Source organism: Pipra filicauda, unplaced genomic scaffold (assembly GCF_003945595.2).
Source record: "Pipra filicauda isolate LSUMZ 115617 unplaced genomic scaffold, ASM394559v2 scaffold513_size392548_pilon, whole genome shotgun sequence".
NCBI lineage: Eukaryota > Metazoa > Chordata > Aves > Passeriformes > Pipridae > Pipra > Pipra filicauda.
Window position 1 is genome coordinate 221,469 of NW_024104658.1, and position 21,242 is coordinate 242,710.

Consider the following 21,242-nt stretch of genomic DNA (forward strand, 5'->3'; position numbering starts at 1 on the left):
GGCAGAGCTGCGTGTTGCAACCAGAGCACAGGAGAGACAGCTGGGAAATGGCTGCGTGTCAGCTCTGACATTTTGCCGTCAAATGTCAGAGTGTCTCTGTGCAAGCCTCGTCCTCCCACAGCAGCTTCTGCACTGACACGAATTGTGTGCTGCTCGGCGGGGCTTGTCAGCAGATGGGTGCTGGTGCTGGGAGCCGGCTCCAAGCAGCCATTTTCCAGAGGCAGTGGAGACACGGTGCTTCAGCAGTGAAGTGTGCTGCCATCCTCAAAACAACACCTTTCAGATGGATGCATTGTGGCAGCACTGGAAATACGGCAAAGCCTTATGGAGGGATGTGATCTGAGCATTACAATCAGCTACAAGGGCAGTAACAAGGGCAGGGGTGGCCCATGTGAGCAGATAAGCACTGGGGGACCAGCTTTTTTCCCAAAATGCTTGGGAGGTGGGGGGAGGCAGGGGTGGGAAGACAGGGTTAAATAAAAATAAACTCAGATAAACTCAGAGCTCCTGTTGCGCCATCAGTGGAGCACAGGGTCCAAAATGGGGGATGAACTCCGCCTCAGCCACTAAACACCACTTTCAACACGTGTGCATGTGTGTGCGCTAGGCTCAGGGTCAGGAGCTACCGCTACCCACAGTACCTCTTGAACAGTGGGATCTTGGGAATCCTAGATGTAAAGGATCTTCCCCCAGGATCCGGACAGAGTACAGACTCATTCCTTTCGGGCTCTGTGGCAGTGGCTGTGGGAAAGGAGCCAAAGGCTTGTAGGACGGAGGAGTCACTAAAAGGGGTGTAAAGGCTGATAGGGGTTTTAGGGAGACCATAGGTGAGGGAGAGTTTGGAGTCGCACAGTAAATAGTCCAGTTCGATGTAGTCCAAGTGGTCCAGGAGATCTCTGTTCCTCAGATCCTAATCCTGGGTGAAACATCCCAGCAACAGCAGACGTGTAGGTGAGTGTCCCCACCCTGTAAGTCTCTGGTACTATCTACCAGAAGGCCTATCTGTTCTCTGACACTGGTGTTAGCATTAAATTTTGCATTATTGGGTGTTTACTGTAAACACTAGCTCCGTTTCCATCTTTGTATTTTTATTTCCTGACAGCATCATCCTGTGTCTCTGAGAAGCACTACTATGTGTGGGAGGAAAGTACTTCTTTTGATCATTTTTTTATCATCTTATAATTGCTATTCTTACACCTTGAAGCTGAAAGAACTGAAGTTCCTGACGTTTCTGTGTAGCTGTCTTACTGCTTACGCTCTTGTTCTAACTTCTCTTATCCCACATATCTCAGTTTCCCTCATGGGCTGCCATGTGCCTTTGCAGCTCTGCTCCAAATCTGCTCCAAATTATCACTCCATAGTCACAAAAGCTGGGATAAGGTAGGCAAAGGCCACATGAATGCCGCTTTCTGGAGTCTGAAGGTCAGTGCTACCAGCAGACCTGAGGTCCTGGAGTCCAGAGCAGAACCACAGGATGCAGTTTACAGGATGCAGTTTTCAGGGTGCAGTGAGCACTGAGGATGCCTGGATGAGTTAGGGGATGTGTATTGCTAACCAAGGGTGTTTGGGCCAAGGTTTTCAGAACAAATGGTGGACCTGTGAGAGCAGTAGGTCATTTTTTAATCTCTCAGGATCATCCTGGATCACTGATGTCTTTTCTGGTTTTTCCCTCTCTTTGCTGCCTTAGTCCTCCCATGCACTTGCCTGTGTTGGATTCTCTGTAGTGTCGAAGGGAAGGCAAGTCTGTTTTGGAAGCACTTGCAGGCTGGACCTCCAGGTTAGGTGGGGAAAGAGAAATTAATATGTTCTCTGCACTTACATGTCAGATGCTGGTGAACATCTACAAGAAGGATGAAGAGGGACTTTTGACATGAGCAGATAGTGATAGGACAAGGGGAAAAGGCTTTAAACTGAAAGATGGTGGGTTCAGGTTAGGTATCAGGAAGAAATTCTTTACTGTGAGGCACTGGAACAAGTTACCCAGAGAATTTGTTGATGCCCCATCCCCAGAAGTGTTCAAGGCCAGGTTGGATGGGGCTTTGAGCAACCTGGTCTAGGGAAAGGTGTCCCTGGCCATGTAATGAGATGATCTTTAGGGCCCCTTCAGCCCAAACATTCTGTTATTCCTCTGGCTTTAAGAGAACCTGATATTTAATGAACACAGTGGGAGTGGGGCTCTTAGTGCTCTGCCTGTATGACTCCTGGGACTGTTGTACTATTGTTAAGTGCAGCAGGTAATAAGATAAGCAGATAAATACCACAGATAATGTAGCAGAGAGCTGTGAAACAGTCATCTCAGAGCACCAGTTTGGAGGAACCAGTTTAAGCTGAGGCTTAACCATCAGCAAAAGGTGAGCAGAAGCCAGTGTGCTGTATGGGACCTACTTAACCATCACCAGTGGCCTCCCATGGCCCCACTGAAGTCATCTGCTCCTTTTCACTGAAGAGGCCTTTGTGTACATAAGTAGTCGCATACTTTGGCATGCTCCTCAGGCACCATTAAAAGAGTCAGGACCTCATGGGGCCTTCTGGATTTCGGAGAGGAATGGCTGTTGCTGCTTTCCTGTTCCAGTCTGATCCTGCTTTCCTGTCTCTCCCTGGACCTGTGTGTCTCTGATGTTGCAAGACCTTTCAGAGCAGTTCTGTATTTGGTTCTTGAAGGAAAGTTCAAGGTACCTAAAAAGAGAAAAAGATGTTTAGTCCTGTGAAAGAAGGTAGACTGCTCTCACCAGAGTGCAGTGCTTCACTTCAGATCCTGTGCTGTTTTCCTGTGAGCACACAGTGCCATCTGCAGTGAGGTCTTTGTTTGGCCCAAAGCCTGTTTAGCCCTTTGGCCACTTGACTGAAATCAGTTACTCACTTCAGATAACTTTGAGAGGGGTCAGGTGGAATCACAAGTGTCGTCTCAGGAGCCTCCAGGGAGGGTGATGTTTTTGTCTTACATTGTGATGGTTTGTTTTCCTGAGGAAGGACCTTATGCTCAGGTACTTGTGCTTACAAGGACCCGTCTGTTTGATCCTTGTCAACACATGAAATCTTCAGTCAAACCGAGGATGCTTTAAATAGTCACTGCCTTTCCTGAGAGGTGACTTCCTTTGTGATTTTGTCTCTCTCTAGGTATCTGAATTCCCTCATGAGAAGTGTCCTCCCTGCCTCTCATGTGCAGCCTTACCTGTTCATGGGTGGTACCAACTTCACTGATGCCCTGAAGAGCATTCCTCACCATGGATAGTCCACCCAAACTGACTGGTGAGACGCTGATTGTCCATCACATTCCTCTGGTGCATTGCCAGGTCCCTGATAGACAGTGCTGCTCCGTGAGCAAAAGGACCAACCCCTTCTGCCAGCCAGAGCTCAGCATTACACGGACCTCTGCCCTTCCAGACAGAGACCTTTCACAGACTGACTCCTTGGTATACAGCAGCTTTCTCCAGACCTCTGAAACCTCAGCAGAGGCCTCAGACAACAAAGAAGGAAAAGCAAGGGATCTCATTGTCCCTGGTGTCAGTAAGCGACACAACCCTTTCCTGCTGAGTGAGGGTGAAGACCTCAGCATTTTTGGGGATGACTTGAGTCAAAAATCTTTCCACCTTCACAACTCACTTGTCGATGGCAAACCTCCCTTCAATCTGCAGGAGCTGGCCCTGCCCCCCTTCCACCTCCATGACTCCAACCACATTGTGAAATCCTGGAACATGGCCAGCCGGTCCGGTGTGGTGGATGGGCAAGAGGACAAAATCAGCAGTGACGACATCCAGAAGAGGAACAATGCAAACAGGTGCCATCAGACCTCAGAGCGCATGGAGCTGGATGAATGCAGCTGCCACCGTGGCAGCTCCTCCAGCTTCTCCTTCGATGGTGGTGACCAGGAGTGGAACCAGAACACAGGCGAATCCCTGAGGAATCAGGATGCCCTGCACAGCCGGACATGCAGCTGTTCCAGCTCAGAGATCCAGCACTGTCGGTGCTACAGTTCATCAAGTCAGTCTGAAGTGATTGACCAACAAATGGGCTACATCAGTGACTCTTCCTGCAACAGCTCCGATGGCGTGCTGGTGAACTTCAGCGCTCTCTACAACAAAATGAATGGCCAATCTCAATCAAACCTGAATTCAGCCAACCTGTCCTGTGACTCTTCCTTCTGCAGCCACTCAGACACAGGAGCTTTTTACCTGGATTTGCATTCATCGCCCACAGAATCCAAGATGTCTTGCGAGTCGCATCACCCAGAGAGTTCAGGGAAGGTGTGTGGATGCCAACACTCCTCCTCACCTGTCCTTGATGCTAACTGCAACTCCTACCACCTCCACTGTGAGCCTTGCCCTTCAGAGAGCTCTGACCTCACTGCCTGCTTCCAGAGCCAAGCACGGCTCGTTGTGGCTACTCAGAATTACTACAAGTTAGTCACATGTGACTTGTCTTCCCAGTCGTCCCCCAGCCCCGCAGGATCTTCCATAACTAGCTGCTCGGAAGACCAGACCAAGGGGAGCCCAGCCCAACCCACAGAATACTATCTGTTTCGAAGGCCTGACCTGAGACAAGAGGAAGGCAATGTGGAGTGCAGTGAAGAGGAGGCAAAGGGAGAATCCACCCAGAACACGATTGAGGGTCAGGTCTACGTCAATGTGTCACCACCGAACCTCAACACAAGCCGACAGCGCTCCAGGAGCTACGATCAGAACCTGGACAGGAGTCCCAGCAGCAGGCTGGGCTCCTTGGAGCGCATGGTGAGCTGTCCAGTCAAGCTGAGTGAAAGTCCAGCAATACCCATCCAGAGTTCTCCCCCAAAGAGAGTGACATCTTTCGCTGAGCTGGCTAAAGGACGGAAGAAGAATGGCACCTCCCCACCGCTCCGGTCTAGCGGTGATTCCTCCTTGGAGTTCTCTCCTATACCTGAGACTCAGCGGGATTGCCCAACCTTCCTTGAAGAAAGAGCTCGGCGGAGCCAGAGTCTTCCACCCATGCCCTTTGTCCATGGCCTGAACCGCAGCTGTGAGGGCTTCTGTTTGAACCATGCTTTTGGGGACAGCCAGGCTTTGTGTTCCACCAAGGACTCGATCTCCAGTGAGAAGGTCCCCAGTGGGCATGGGGCAGGTGAGCAAGCCTCTCTCTCCCTGCTGATGGAGGCAGATGCCAGCTTCTCGGGTGGCTCTGCCGGTGGCCACGGACAAAAAGATGTTAGAGCCCGAGCAGACGGTAAGAAGCCAAACTAGGCAGAATGGAGAAATAAAAAGAAAGGCAGCTCTTTGGGATATGAGGGGAGCTGCAGGGGAACCTGCATGGCAGTAGGAGACCAGTGCCTGTGCAGTTCGGTTCAGTGCCTGGTTCCTGATCTTTGACCCTGGGGCAAAGCCTTGCTGTGCTTATTTCAGACTCATATCAGTGCAGATGTCTTGTCCTTATATTACTAAAACCTCTTGATGTTTTGTTCAAACCTTTCATATCATGTAAGGGAGGATATGACATTAGCACTTCGAGTCTGTGCAGCTTGAAGGGTTGTCTCCCTTCCAGGTATTTACTGCGCTTGCCCATAAGAATCACCTGCCCTTAACTCCCAAGACAGAGATGTGAAGATGCTCAACAAAGTCATGGTCACAGCAGATGAAGGGACTTTTTAAAAAGCCTTTCTTCTTTGGAGCTACTTGGGGCAGAGGTGGAGAGGTGGAGGCTGTATAGCCAGCAGTCTCTTCCCCGTGCAGGTTCAGGGACGTCACACAATCTCTGCTGGGACTTACAGCGTGAGTCCTGCAGAGACTAATCTGTGTGCCTCTGCTGGAATATCCTGGTCATGTCCTCCACAGTGCTTTGGATTGTAGCATTTGTTCCCATGGAGAGTAATTGTCACAGTTACCTCTGTAGGAAAGCCTGTAATGGGCGAGTTTTACAGCTTTCCACATTGATATTGGTTTCACTTGTCCTTGTGAGGAAGCTGTGTGACACTCCTGTTAGAGGTATGGCTGTTTCTCCAGCATGGCAGGAGAACTCTCTCTCTGCCTAGACAGGTCTTGTACCTGCTGTCCAGGAAAAGCCCATCTAAAATGCCTCTGACCAGACCACTGCAGTAAATAGCCCCTAACATGTCAAAAAACAGACTGTCTCCATTAAGAGGTCCTGAAGATTTCTGTCAGGAGATAAGAACATGTTGTTCATTTGCCATGGCAGGGGTGGGAGAGGTTTTGGCCTTTGAAGCAAGAGGTTTTTAGGTATTGTCCTGTTTATTTATTGAACGTGTGTTTGGTGAGGGATGGCGGAGAAGGAAGGTCTCTTCTGGGAGAAGACTGCTTGGGAGCAGCCCTCTTATTTTCAGAGGGAATGCTTGGAAGTAGTAAGGACTGCTCAGGGAGGAGGGGGCAGACAGGACCTCTCAGGAAAATATATCCTAGCAGTTTCTGCCTGCCTCCCAATGTGGGAGGCATCATTGCTGTGCAAGAAACTTCTGTTTGCAGCTGGAGATAGAGAAATATCTGCCTTGGTCCAGCTGAGAGCATCATTGAAAGCCTAGAGGTTCTGAGAGGGACTAGAGGGAAAGCAAGCCCTGCTAAAAGCTAGGGATATGAGTTAGCTATAGGGAGGAAGGTCTGGAACACCCCACAGGCAGCAGGTAACACCAAGGCCAACCAGGGATCTCGGTCAGCCCCATGTGTGCATCCAGTGTTGTGTGTATTGTGCACTGAGTGCATAGTGTGTCACACTTCAGCTGTGTCCCTCAGGATGTTGTGGCCCCACCAGGAGCTGGAGGAATTGACACACAGGAGATAAGCCTAGCACACTCTCTCAGGACATCCCAGTACATCATTTGCTGGAGCAGACTGGCACTTTCCCGAGTTGGAAGCAGGATGCTGGAACATCCTACTTAGATCTGGTAGAGGCAGGGGGATGAAGGAAGTTCCAAAGGGTGAATAGGTAAAGGAGAAGGAAGAGGGAGGGAGAAGGGCAAGCAATCAGCCTTTGCAACAGCACCAATATATTGGGATGTGGGACCAGAGCTGCAGTGCTATTGCATGTAATGCTTGTGCTTGGCTGTGCGAGTTCTCAGTGTCCTTTGGTACAAGAAATGTGATTGTACCACAGTGCACTGGGCCATATCTTTGTGGTACTGCTTGGGCAGAGGCTGCTTAAGGGCAGGAACCTGTCCCCATGGCTTTGAACTGTCCAGGAAGCAAGGGATTGGGAAGGGATGTGACCAAGCTGGTGACCCTACCAGGACAGACAGGTTCCTGGTGCAGTCTTCCAGACAGCTGTCAACAGCTGGAGACTCTGCATTTGAGGCCACACATCTTTGCATTACCAGCTCTTGATGTGTGTAACCAGGTCAGGCTGGAACCACTGCATGTTTAACTGGCCTCTAGCTTGTGCTCTTCCTTCCAGAACAGAGTGCACAGTCCCTTTTAACCTGCAATCTGCTGGGCTGAGGATGATCATCCCTCTGCCCATGCTCACACTTTGTTCCCCTTTCTCTCCCCGAAGGTGGTGGCACAGACAGCAAGCCTGTGGTGCGTTACAGCAAGGACCAGCGCCCCACGACTCTGCCCATCCAGCCCTTTGTTTTTCAGCACCATTTCAGCAAGCCACCCAAGGCACGTGCCCTGCACAGCCATTTTGCTTCCAGCCTCTCCCAGCTCTACAGCTTGTCCAGCAACCGACCTTCCAGCCAGCAGATCTCCTGTTCCCAGTCCTCAGCCTTGGCCAGCTCGGCAGAGCAGGCGGCGGTGGCGGGGAGCCAGGCCCATGGCACGCTCGTGACCCAGCGCTCGGCAGACGGAGCTGCCTCCCGCAACGATGGGGGCATTAAGAAGTCCGCCCCCGAAACAACCCGTCCGTCCCCACTGGGCAGTTACTCCCCTGTGCGATGCAACGTGCCTTTCTTCCAAAGCGTGGACTCCTCCTCCTCGCCCCCTGCAGAGAGAGCTGAAGACAGCCAGCCACCCAGGAGCAGGTCCTGCCCCATCTCTGCCAACCTGCTGCCCACGAGGTCATCCCCTGCTGTCAGTGCCATGCAGCCCTCCAAAACCACCAAAGCTGATGCCCTGAGGCAAAAGGAGAACCCCAAGATGATTCCCAAGAAGGAGGCACCACTGGAGCCAAGCCCACCACTCTCTGAATACCGACTCCACAGTGGATCCCTCCCGCCCCTCTCAGTGAGTGGCATGTCCATGAGCAGAGTAGGAGGCCATGCAGATTCCCACTGGAGAAGTGGCAGTGAGAGCAGCAGCTCTGGCCCCCTGAGCAGCATGGGAATAAGGCCCGTCAATGGTAGGTACCCATCCTCCAGAACCTCCTAGTCTGGAGCATCTCCAGCTCCCCATGGCTATGGCTGCTCCCTATAGTACCACCCTCTCTTGTAGCTACAGCCCAGGATAAATTTGCATCTGGGTGTTGCAGAAAGACCTACACTAAGAACGTGTTTTTCCAGTCCCAACTCCTCCACTGTGTCTCTGGAGAGGGGAGTGTGGGCTGCTGATCTTAATGCACCCCATGCCAGGTGCTTGTATCCCAAACCTGCTCCCTCTGTGCCTGCAGTCACAAGGCCATCCAGGCTCCTGTGCTGCTCTGCCAGGCTGTGGCCTCCACCTCTGTCCATTTGTGTGCGCTAATGTCCTGAAATGCTGCTGGACTTCTGAGTAATGTGCTGTCTCTCTTTCTCTGTCCTCCTCCTTTGTCTTCTCTCTTCCTGTGTCCTCTCCATATCCTCCTGTCTGGTGCTCACTGCCTGCGGCATCCTAGCGAACCACCTCTCTCCCCAAGCGCTGAAGTGGCGGGAGTACAGGCGGAGGAACCCCCTGGGTCTGGACCGCGTTTCGGGGCTGCCCAGCTTAGCAGGCAGCCTGGATAGGAGGCAGCAAGAGCCTCGGCTGAACCGGGGCAACCCCATCTTTGAGCTCCCTGGCGCTCTCAGCACCAGCCATTTGCACTGCAAGCTGAACGGTGCGCACCGTCTTTCCGCTGGGGGGGAGGTCTTGGGAGGTGACCTTGGGACTCAGGTTCAGTATCCCTTGGGGCCCAGGTTCAGCCTGGATTCATCACTGCTCTGCCTGCTCAGAGCAGGAGGGATGATGCATCTGCTCACGTGGGACTGGAAGTTTCAAGAAGAAGGTCTTATAGCCTCACTGATGGCTATAATCTGTGTGGAGCCTCCCTCCTTCTCCATGAGGTGAGAGTAGTCAGGTCCAGCTCTGGGCTGGATTAAAGGGAAAAGTGAATGACCCGAGAGCCTGCTCAGACCTCAGAAAGTGCTCCTTGTCTGTGGTTAGCTTGTAGTTCATGTCTCACACAGGAGTTTTGGCCCTTGGAGATTTCATTGTGTGCCCCACAGTGCCTGACCACAGTGCCCCAGCCCTGGAAGTGTGCTATGTGCTGGGCTGTAGCTTTCATGGGGCAGCTGACAACACTGGAATGCTTGATGGGGCTCTGTCTTCTCCAAGGCCTTTAAGACCTTCCTTGTCCTCCAAAACATCTGCTGGAAGGGTTGACAGGGCAGGCTGCTTTTGGCTGAACCTCCAAGAGTCCTGTGGGGAGAGCAGTGTGGTCTGTTTGTGGGAGGGAGAGCATTCTTCAGATTAGTCTCCAGTCATGGAGGGAATTCCTCGAAGCCCTACACCTCACTCTGCAAATCCATACAGTTTCTCCATCCCTCCAAGGGAAGATGCCTAGCACAGAGCCAGGGAGTCAACCAGATGGAAGTCAGGCACATGGAAGAATTCCTGCAGAAGTCACTCCTTGAAAATGGAGGACATCCTAGAAGACAGGCAGCAAACATGTAGTTTATTGCCTGTGGATGCCTGTGTGTGACAAGTAGGGATTCTGTTCTCTCTGTGCTCGTTTTAGACCCTGCTTGCTGGAACTATCCACATAGCAGCACAGTCTGGTGCAACAAGGTTTCCAATAGCACCAGCCTATGAGAGTGAATCCCCCCGGCATCTTCCAGAGCCCCTGGGCACATAGTCAAGCTGGAGCTGGATGTTGGGTGGGCTGTGGAGGTCAACTGTACAGGCACACATTGCAGACCATTGCTGGGGGAGGAACAAGCCTGTGGTCTTGCTGTCCTAGCAAGTCTTGGATGAAGACTGCAGCTGGTGCATGTTGCTTCTAGGAAAAGCAGACAATGTGGAAGAGGCTTTGTTGTGAGAGGTTTGGGCTGATCCTTCTCCCCTCTGTCTTGGCCCTGCAGGACAGTCTATGAGGCAACTCCAGCTTACCTACAATGACTTCTTCCCCGACTACTTCTCACTAGCGGAGAAACCTCCTGCTGAGTTCTGCCTCTCCCCAGATGGCAACACAGAGTCCATCTCCATCGACCTGCTGCAGAAGAAGGGTGAGTCTGTGCATCACTCGTGGATGGCAGTGTGGTGTAGTGCAGCATAAAGCAAACGTTTGTGCCTCTCTCTCTCTCATCTCATCTCTGTAGACATAGTGACTTGAACTTTCCCTGCCCTTTCCACTGTAGCACCGCAACTACATGTCCCCCTGGACTGATGGCTGTTTCATGCTCCCACCCCAGTCTCTGTATGGAAGGGTAGGCCTGTGTATCTGTGTGATGATGCAGATGTGCTGACCCAAGATTCTGTAATTTAGGTTAAAGGTTGGTTGGGTCCTATGTGATAAATTATATTAAAGGATGGAAGAAAAGATTCCGAAGTAGGACGAGATGTGGCTGTGATGGGACCTGTGCTAGAGGCAGGGCTGGGTTTTGGCTATTTGACAGTTGTCTTTTCATCATTTCAGAGGCAGAAGGGTTCCCATGCCTTTGCCAGCTATGTGTTGGTGGCTACCAGGTGGCAGCTTTCCCTTCTATTTCAGTTCTGTTCTCGCAGTATCCTGGTGCAGATGTCAGATTACACACCACTGGCTTGTTACTGACAGTCATCACAGAACTTGCCAAAATGCAAGGTTTCTGCCCTGACACCCCAAGGCATCAAAGCAGCAAGAGACTCATTGCCTCAGACCCCATCTCTGCTGTCTCGAGGGATGGAGTGTGGAGGTGATGGTTCATGTCCCTTGGGAATATTGACAGGTTGTCCTACTGTCAGGCTGATAGATGAGTGTTGGAACCAGCAGGGACAGATCTGGGCAGGGGTTAGGAGAGCCTCTGTGTGTTTTTGGCAGAGAGGGCTTGTGTGTAGACATTGGCTTGAAATGCCCCTGCCTGATTTCTCTGACAAGTGTTTTGTCAGGGTCTATCCTGGCAGCCCCTCTGGCAGCTCTCTGACTTGTTCTTTCCCTCTAGGTCTGGTGAAGGCAATCAACACTGCTGTTGACCTGATTGTGGCTCACTTTGGAACCAGCAGGGATCCAGGGGTGAAGGTATGTCTTGCATTCAGCATTGTGAGTGACATGGAGAGCATGGCGAAAGATTGCCTCTGCATTCTCTTCCAGTCAAAAACTACAGGGATCTATCAAAGGCAGTAGTTCCAAGAACAAACCAAACAAAGGTGATGGGATGCCATGCAGCAGGTAGTAAATCTGTGACAATTCCTGCTGCATGGTGCTGGGGGTGCTAAAAGAGTACGTGTATTTAAAGGAAGATCAGAAAAACACAGGGAAGGGAAATTCACCAAGGTTTACTAAACACATAAGAATAATGTCCAGCTTAGACAGTCTTTGAGCTGAAAGTAGTTGTAGGCTGTGAGAGTATTAAGGGCAAATACTATATATGTTTGCTCTTTTTTAAGTCTTTCTTATGTATTTACAATGGCTCTTTATAAGAAAGAAAACCAAACCAGCTGGACTTCTGGTGTGATGCAGTGCACCAGCTCTTTTTTCTCACACAGTGGAGAGTTGTCTCTCCCTCCTCCATATGCCCCATGATTTTGGTGTAGCACTGTTGCCAGGGCACAGTGCACTGTCCCCCCTCACTCTGTGCCTCACAGGGCTCAATAATAATAAAAAAGTGCATCAGTCATTGCCTATCTGGGGCATCTGGGCATTCCCTATAGCCCTTACCATCAACCTAGAGTGCCTCTCTGGGGCTGGCTGTCTATGGCCTGCGCTCCCCTCATTTTCTAGGTTGTCCCGGGGTGTCTGTCTTTGGTCTCTGCTCCCTTGTCTCCCATTTCTGGAATAACACAGAAGCACAGCAATTTTGCTTCTGTTTGTACCAGGCAGTGTTTGCAGTCCTGTGACACCCAGCAGCATGTTTGTGGTGCCTCCTCTCAATGCTGAATGCTCTGTTTCAGGCAGGGGACTCTGGGGCAGCAATGTGACACTACTGGGAGATGACAACTCCCCTGGCATGCTGTCCCCAAGGAGAAAACTGACTGGGACAGTTTCCAAACCTATTCAATCTTATCTTAGAGCCCAGAGTAATTTTCCCCTAATTAGGACTGTTGCTGATGCAGAGATTGCTGGGCAACATAACCGGAGCTGTTGAGATTCCCACAGCTTTTTGAAAGACTTCACTGTGAATTCCCTATTCTTGTAGTGTTCGTTTGGGGAATAATTGCAACATTCTCTCATTACTTTACTTACCAGACAAGGCTGTGGTTTTGGCCTCGGGTTTCATTAGGCATCAGTGTGCCAGGGGCTGAGCATTCACCTGTCAAAAGGCAGCACCCGCCCCTGCTGCTGCTGTGCTCAGTGGATCTGACAGGATTATTCCTGAGCCAGAAGTTCAGTTTCAGTTCAGGGCTTTTGTGGGCCTGTGCCAACTGGTCAGTATAATTCCAGCTCAGCTGGTAAAATCTGTGCCCTGAGCACCATTTTCTGACCCATTTGGAAAGACCCTTCGGCAGCTCAAACACTGTACACAGCAGAATGTGTCCTTGCTCTGCTGGTGCTGGGCTCTTACACACTTCCTCACCTCAACCTGAGCTCTGTCCATCCATTTTGCCCTCACCCTGTTTACTTATAGTAATCCCTAGGAATTATAGCTTGATGTGTCATTGAGTTAAGTGTTCCTTAACCCTTTGGTGCTGGTAGTTCCTGTGTGGTTTGCCACTTCCTGCTCCAAAATTAGCAACAAGAAAATGCACAGCAGCAGAAAAATCCCCTGCTCCTTTCTTCCTCCAGCAGGACAGCCTTGTTATAACTTTTGGCAGAACCAGACATCCCTTTTAATTGGGATATCCTCTTCCCAAGCTAGGAGGTTCTTTTCCCAGGCTTTGCTTCTTCCCAGGCTGGGAAAGACCTTGCAGGGAGCAGTCCAGAGCTGGTGTATGAGGCATTGGAGTGAAGGGGAAGACCCTGAATGTTCAAGGAGCTGCTGAGCCTGGATGTTGCTTACTGGATATCTGTAGTAGGCATGTGAACTGTTTCCATGCATCTGTACCTTGAGAGAAGTTACCAACACTTTCCCTGTTGCCTGTTGTCCATTAGGCCAAACTTGGGAACAGCTCCGTGAGCCCCAATGTGGGACATCTCATCCTGAAATACCTGTGCCCTGCCGTCCGGGACATTCTGAGCGATGGGCTCAAGGCTTACGTCCTGGACATGATCATCGGCCAGAGGAGGAACATCCCCTGGAGTGTGGTGGAGGCATCCACCCAGCTAGGTATGGATGTTGTGCAGCAGTGCCTGCAGCTCTGTGACACTTCTGTGTTGTTGCTGGGAGGTGCTGGGGGAGATTCGCTACGAGGATGAGAGTGCAGACTAATACTAATTCCATTTCCTTGCATGGAACAAGGTGCTCGTTGATCCTTCTGTGCAAGACAGGAGAGACACTGCTCTAATCTGCCTAAATATTTATTGTCATTTGCCCTGAAATTTCCAAGTTCTCATATAGCAGGCCAAATCAATGAAAAAAAAAAATAAAGAAAAAAACAAAATGAATGTATTGGGAAACCTCTTAGCCTGATTGTGGCAAATCTACAGCTCTGGGGTTATCTCTATGATTGCAGGCACACCAAATTATAAGCACCCACCACAATATTCTGTTTATATGCTGATTTTGAGCCAATGACTGTGATTGTCACTGAAATGTGGGAGGCAGGTCCTTGCAATATTGAAACTCTCCCAGAGTTTTGGAGTTTGGGACAGACCACAACCCATCTCCCACATGGAGTCCAAATGTTGGGATGGAGTGAGTTCACATTGGTGTTTGGCAGAGAGGGAATGCACACACAGACATGGACACGCAGACAATGTCTTGTCTTGCCTTGAAGCTCCTTTCCATGGTGCTGTTTTGGCTTTGTTGACCACAACTAATCTCAACAATTTGCTTCTCTCCGTAGGCCCCTCTACCAAGTTGCTGCACAGCCTCTATAGCAAGATCAGCCAGTACACAGAGCTCACCAACCACACGATGAGGTTCAACGCCTTCATCTTCGGCCTCCTCAAGTAAGCAGGACTTGAGGTGCTGGCTGCATGTCCCTGTCTAGGGCTGGCAGCAGCTGCTGCTCCTTGACTGCAGGCAGCCACAGTTGACCATGAAAAAAACTTAAGAATGTGGAAAGCCACTTCCCAGAAGTAGGTGAAGGAAGGAAGAAGCCTCAGGGAGGCTTCAGGGAACTTCCCTGTGAGCCTCAGGGAACTCCAGATGGATCAAAACCTCCCCTCTCAGGTCGGGACTGAGAAGGGGTGGCTGTTGTCATCTTGTTTTAGCCCCAAGACATTAGGTGGGAAGGGTCTATCTGTCCAGCTTCATGCAAGATTAGACATATTATATGCCTACACCATGGAAATCCCTGTTTAAATCACTGTTTCCTGGAGCTGCAGTGAATCCCAGGGTGTGAGGCCTTGAAGGAGGAATTGCCCTGGTCCAGGACTCAGGGCTGGTCCTTCCAGTTTGGATAAGGAGTGTGCACACTACACTCAGTGTTAAACAGAGGAAGACAGCAATGCCTTTCTGTGGGTGAAGGGATGAGTGCTGCTAGGATGGTGTTTCCTTGCTCCTCTCTAGTGGTCAGCAAGACCTCTGTAAGTGGCAGCAGAGGCCCCAAGATTTCCAAATACTGGAGAACCCTTACAAGCAGGAACAAGGTCTGCCCTGCTGTCCCCACACAGGGTGTCCCAGTTCTCCCCTGCTGGCACAGGATACCAGTGTATTTTGGGCCAAGCCACCAGCAGTGACCTTAGGTTTGTAGATGATTTGACTCTTCCACGTAAGCCTCTTCTCAGCCAAGCAAAGCTCTGGCAAGGACATAGGAGCAAAATAATGAGGAACCTTGCTGGAAACATGTTTGTTAGGGATTACATTTGCACATGTAAGGCCGGCTGGATGTTCTGTGGCAGACTGGGTGTTTGTGATCAGTGCGTGCTGATGGGACTGACCGACTGTCCTTTCCCTAGGTCTGGAGGTTCACAGGCTCATGCTGTGTACATGCCCTTTTCTAGCCCTTTTCTTTTTGTAGAACAACGAGAATGAATTGGATGCATAGATTTTAACTGTTTTATCTTACCCTGCTTTTTTTCCATTCCTGCAGTATCCGGTCCTTGGAGTTCTGGTTCAACCACCTCTACAACCATGAAGGTAAGATCCTGAGGGCTATGGGCTACAGTGGGGGCCAAATTCTGCACAGTGTAGGGCATGGAATGAAAATGTGCTTCTCTTGTTGCTCTCTCAGCTTGGGCTACTCTTCTCTGCCCTAAGCTGAAGGACTAGGCTATACACAGCCTCAGTGCACCAGGGAAGTCCCAGGTGGAAGTTCAAGCTCCATGCAGCTCCTTCCACCTGAGCCTGGACATCCATTCACCTTACCAGCTGCAGCTAGCCTTCCCCAAAGCTATCACCTACAGTGCAGATCCCTCAATCTGTCTGCAGGAGACCAGATCTAACCCTCCTCAAATTTCTGTGTTCCATGCCCAGTACCTGAGAGTTTTGTATGCCTGGAGATGTGCACTCTTAGCTGAAATCCTTCAGGCATGGGAAATAGAAAAAGTGGAAAGGATAACCTCCTGACAAACAAAAAGCAGATTTTACTGGATGTATCTGTTTTGTATCAGAATAGACTAGACTAGACTAGAATAGAATTGGACCTAAGCCTGTTGTGTTTTTCTGGAGCAGAAGACAACCACCTATTTCAAGCCATCATTAAGAGCTGGAAGTGTGAACAAAAGCTAGAGCTGTCAGGATAATGAGAGCTAGGCAAAGGGGGGTTGTAGGTACGGTGCAAGTCCTGCCTGTGGTGTAAGTTTGTTATCCCAGTGGGGCCAAATGGCCACAAATCCCATTCCCAGCTCTCTCCCTGAGAGTGAGACCTGACAATAAAGGAGGCGGAGGGGCAGTGCAGTTGTGGTTAAACCAAGTGAAGAATGAATCCTGCAGGTAGAAATGCTAGTCCATTCTCTGCTAAGATCTACAGTTCAGCCGAGACAGGTCCTGGAAAGACTGTATTCAGCTGCCCCTGACACCCCTGTCTGCAGGGGACTGGTACTGGTCAGATCTGAGGCTCCTTGTTCACCTCAAAAAGTTGAAGAAAAGAATTTTAAAATGTGACAACCCTTTGATGCTCTTTACTCCCATCCTACTTCTGTGGCATTTTGTGGCAGAGATCATCTGGGAGGTCATGCCAGACAGGTCCTGGCTGCAGGCACAACTGGAAAGCAGTATTTGGGCCAGTTTGCTGAGAGCACACAGAGCATCTGGTGCTCCCTGACCCAGGCCTAAGCATAACACTGCCACCGCAGCTCTGACCAAAAACTAGTGTTCAGCACCTTTCCCCATAGCTTCAGCATCTTTGTGGTGGCTTGGCATGGTGGGAAGAGCCTCTCCTCTGATTAATGTCTCTTGCCCTACAGATATCATCCTGGCACACTACCAACCAGTGGGTTTCTTGTGCCTGTCTCACAGCGTGTGCCAGCCTCTTTTTGAGGAGCTCCTGCTCCTGCTCCAGCCTCTCTCTCTGCTGCCCTTCAACCTAGACCTCCTCTTCGAGCACCACCTGATGCAGATGGGCAAAGAGCAGCAGCAGCAAAAGGAGCTGCTGCGTGTGAAGCAGGACCTGCTGCTGTCCGTGCACTCCACCCTGCAGCTGATGCGGACGCGGGGCAGCAGTGAGGATCCTGATGGCTGCAGCACCGCCCCTGAGACATGCCAAGGGGGTGCCAGAGATGATGACATTTCACCAGGGCACAGCCCACAGCAAGCTGTGAGTGAGAAAAGGGTCAAGGGAGTGGGGGCCTCTTGTGGAGATGGTGACAGGGAGGAAGAGCGGAGTAAGATGCGAGAGAGCACGTGGGAGAGGAAGAAGGACAAGCAGGCAGGCTGGTGGTACCAGCTCATGCAGACCTCTCAGATTTACATCGAGGGATCAGCTGAAGGCTCCAAGTTCATCCGCTCAGAGAAGAAGAAAGCTGCTTTGAATACTGCACCCAAGTCAGTGGAGACCCACAAGGCACCACCGCCCCGAGAAGGGGTGGTGGAGGGCGCAGAGGCTTGTCCCATTGCTGAGGGTACCTTGGAGGAGAGGCCCAAGGCTGCCAGCAAGCCAAGTCCTGAAGCTGTGGAAGGGCCATTGGAAAAGCCCCAGCAGGTCATGGTCAGCGAAGAGGTGAAGGAACGGAGCTGGCCCTTCTGGATGGGCAGTCCCCCAGACTCGGTGCTTACAGAGCTGAAGCGCAGCAAGGAGAAGGAGACTGGGACTCAGCAAAGAGTGGGAGCAGCAGCATCAGCCCCTCAAGAGGACAGCAGCACCAGTGCATCAGAGGGCAGCCAGGCTATCAAGTGGGGACATTTGTTTGGGTCCAGGAAGGTACAAAAAGAGCCCAGGCAACCGAACAGGTAAGGGCAGGGGTGGTGTGGGGCTGAGGAGGGCTGGTTAACCTAGAGTGCAGCAGTGCAGATGGAAGTCAGGCCAGTAGCTGACTGCTGGGCTACACCATTGTGGTACCTCAGGGGTCTGTCACCCCTGCCAACCCACCTTAACTCTTCCCACACCCTTGCTCAGTCCGCCTCATGGGCCTTCCCCTTCTGCCTGAGCTCTACCACTGCCTTGAGTCCTAAATCCCCTCTCCAGTGGAAGGGCCCCTGCTACATGGCCCCATCGTCACCTCATCCCTCCCAAAAACACGTATTGAGAACAGAACATGGAGCTATCCCTATTGCTCACAACAAGTGAGGAGGACGTGTGAAGTTGCCCCCAGTAGCTGAGACCTCCCTGCACTGCCTTTCCATCACCCTTACTGCTCCTGAAAATGTCCACTGGAAATGTCCTTCCCAGTCTAGGCTGTGGTGTGTCTGGAGAATGCCAACCCCTTCCCACCAGGAGACAGCCTGGGGACCACAGTGCACTTTGTGTATGAAGCCAAACCTCTAAGGCATGGCCTTGCCATGAGATTGGCTGCTCCATTCTCCCGGTGACGCTTCCGTGCTGCCAACTGCTTCTGTCTCCTCCTTCCAGGTTGCCCTCTGGCTGGCTGAGCTTGGACAAGTCCGTGTTCCAGCTGGTGGCCCAGACAGTGGGGGCAAGCATGTGGCGTGAAGCAGCTCCTGAGCCAGACCCCCCCCAGCCAGAGCCCCCTGAGGTGCCCCCTGCGGCACTGCCGGCCCGGGGGATGTCTCCCCACCCTACCTGGTGAGTGACACCAAGTGGCCATCCTGCAGGTCCTGGGATGTGGCAGGTTGGGATGGCATGTCATTTTCCTGGCCCCCTTTGTAGATGTGGACTAGGGATGGCTGGGGGCAGTGATGTAGTTTGTTCATCCATCCACTGCAACTCTGCAATCTGTGGGTGAGTGGGAGCTGGGAGGCAGCTGGGAGCCTGGCTGGGGAGGGAGGCAGGGCATGTTTTCCTCGTTCATCTGTGCCTCTGGTCATCCCTGAGTGGGATAAGCATCCTGTGGTGAGCTAACCCTTCTTTCCCTCTGCCTACAGTGAGGTGAAAGCTCTTTGCCATCACATTGCCACTGAGGCAGGACAACTGAGCTTCAACAAAGGGGATATTCTGCAGGTCATCTCCAAGGTGGATGGGGACTGGCTGCAGTGCAGCCTTGGCTCTGAGAAGGGACTGGTGCCCATCATGTATGTCACCCACCCAGAGGATGAGGACTATTGACACATCTGGGAAGCCAAGCACAGTTCTGTGGGCTGCTGAGGCTCCTCTGGGGTAGCCCGCCCTGCCAGAGGAACAAACACAGCTTCTTGCTAGTTTCTTACCTTTCTTGCCATTACAGAATACAGTAACCGTAGGTGGTTCCTTCTTGCTCCTCCCTGTGCAGCTGCCAAAGGCCAGCTCGGCCCCCTGGGGTCCTCTGCGAGCTGCACCTCCTATTGCCAAGCATCGCCATGCATGCAGCCACACCAGGGACCGCCTGACCCCCCCCTCCACCCCACACTGTCTCCAGCACCCACAGACCATGGACTCCTACATTACAGGAACCCAAGCAGCGCTGCCCCACTGCCCAGCTGTTTCATGCTGGAGGGTGCAGGATGCTGTCCCCTTCCCAGGGGTGGCAGCCTTCTGCATCCCTGGCATCCTTAGCCGCAGGGTGGGAGCACCGTGCGTGGGCAAGGTCTCTGCAAGGCTGGGCTGATGGGTTCTGTTGTGGTTTGATGGGGGTAGGCTCCCCCATGCTGGAGCATCCCTGTCCTAATGTGTTGTTGTACCACCTGTACCACCTGGTACAGCCTGGTGGGTTGTACCAGGACAAGTGGCCTGGCAGTGCCACACTGCAGGGCTGGGGCTGTGCCTGGCCACAGCCAGGGGAGGGGGACAGGATATGTGTGTGTGTGTGGAGCAAAGGGGCACGGGGGGTTGTGAGGAAGGTGTGTGGATGTTCAGTGTTATGTAGGTCTGGGATGGGTAGTGCCACCCTGTGCAGAGATGGGTGCTTTGGGGGTTGGCCCCATGCCCTTCACACTGAGCAGGGAGCCAGTGCCTGGGAAGCCCTGGGATGCTCATTGGAGAGGGTTGGAGGGGAGGGGATGAGGGCAGGGTCCCTGACTGAGCTAGGGATGTTGGGGGCAGTGCTCCCAGCAGGTAGATCAGTGGGTGCTCCCAGAGGGAGTTGGGGAGCCTGGGGAGGGAGGGATGGTGCTCCCCTTGGCACAGGGTTTCTGGTCTTGCTGAGCAGTGCCATGGGGTGGGGGGGATAAGTGTTGTGCACAAGCACAAGGGGATACTGGAGGTCCTGGGGTCCTTGGTAGAGGCAATGCCAGTCAACCCCTTCCTTGCCATGTTCATGCCGCCTGCTGTAGTGGGGATCTTCACCTGCATGTCAGGTGGGGAACAGTGTTAATGAAAGGCCATGCCAGTATTTGGTGCCTTGGCCGGGTTGACGCTGTTCACAGCATCGTGCCTGGGCTGGCTTCACCATGGCAAGGGGCCCTGGTCTTGCTAGGTTACCTCCTGCTTGTACATCGCTTAGCGGACGTTGCACCATATTTAATTTGTATTTCCCTGTTAGAATGAGGTGTCTCGCCTTTATTTATTTCTTTATTTATGATGCATATTAATAAAAAAGGTGCTGACTGAGCCCCCTGCTACCCAGTCTTGTGATTTCAGCGCCTCCGTGGGATGGGTCTGAGGGTTACCTCTGTTACCTGGGACACTGCACTGCAGGCTTTGTCCTGCCTCCACCACAGCCAACTCCAGACCTTCAGGAGGAGATAGATTGCCCCCAGTGATCAGACCTGTCAGTTCAGGTCTTGGGGAGGCAACACTGTTTGGGGTTCCTTGTGTGTGCTCACAGTGACCCAGGCAGGTTCCAGACAGGAGTTCACACCATTTCAGTCTGGTATCTGCTTCTCCAGGATCATGGGAAGGTGAAGGTAAAAGAAGGGTTGTGGGGCTGAGACCCATAGCCTGGGACAGCCTGGCCATGATTTTCAGTGTCTGTGGGTCACTCACAAGGAAGGGCTGCAGGGCTTTTAAACTTCCGACTCACACAGACACTGGGCCTTCAAGTCCACTAAGAACCCATCTCTTCTCTTTACATCTCAGTAGTTCCAAGAAGAACGGGAAAGCTCTTCTTCAGGCTCCAGCCTTTGCTGCAAGGACACTACACTGGAGTTTGCTGCATCCATGTGGACAAGTCATCTGCAGTGGTGGAGTGAGTCAAAACAGCTGAAAAAAAAATCCACAAATGAAGCCGTGTAAACCCCTGTCCTGGCCTGGAAAAGCACAGAGCAGCCAGGGCTTCTACATGAGCTACTTTGATAATCTCTCAGAGGGGGCAGTGGTCACAGCCCTTTACAAATTGCAGGGAGCCAGGCAGTTCTCCCCACGTGCACTGGCTGGGCCAAATGGGGAAGGGGACCATGTGCTGGCAAACAGCCCCGTGGGGTGCTGAGTCAGCCCCAGGCAGGAAAGGGGATTTCCAGCTGCCTGCACCGCCAGCACTGGATCTAGGATTGCTGCCATGGGGCTTGC

The 21,242-nt window shown here is 52.0% G+C and overlaps 1 protein-coding gene across 5 annotated transcripts in view; it reads left to right on the forward strand.

Moving 5' to 3' along the window:
• The window catches only part of RUSC2 (RUN and SH3 domain containing 2), a 50,506-nt gene extending 30,160 nt beyond the window's left edge, over positions 1 to 20,346 (forward strand). For 4 of the 5 annotated variants that reach the window (XM_027748422.2, XM_027748421.2, XM_027748426.2 and 1 more), the window contains exons 3-13: positions 3,118 to 5,196; positions 7,468 to 8,253; positions 8,725 to 8,925; positions 10,169 to 10,312; positions 11,225 to 11,301; positions 13,312 to 13,486; positions 14,166 to 14,271; positions 15,357 to 15,403; positions 16,672 to 17,653; positions 18,273 to 18,446; positions 18,746 to 20,346. In XM_027748422.2, coding sequence (XP_027604223.2) covers positions 3,225 to 5,196; positions 7,468 to 8,253; positions 8,725 to 8,925; positions 10,169 to 10,312; positions 11,225 to 11,301; positions 13,312 to 13,486; positions 14,166 to 14,271; positions 15,357 to 15,403; positions 16,672 to 17,653; positions 18,273 to 18,446; positions 18,746 to 18,926 — 4,845 coding nt within the window. In that variant the 5' untranslated portion in view covers positions 3,118 to 3,224 and the 3' untranslated portion in view covers positions 18,927 to 20,346. The remainder of the gene's footprint in view (positions 1 to 3,117; positions 5,197 to 7,467; positions 8,254 to 8,724; positions 8,926 to 10,168; positions 10,313 to 11,224; positions 11,302 to 13,311; positions 13,487 to 14,165; positions 14,272 to 15,356; positions 15,404 to 16,671; positions 17,654 to 18,272; positions 18,447 to 18,745) is intronic. The other variant, XM_027748428.2, reaches the window with a different exon arrangement.
• Positions 20,347 to 21,242: the final 896 nt, after the last annotated feature.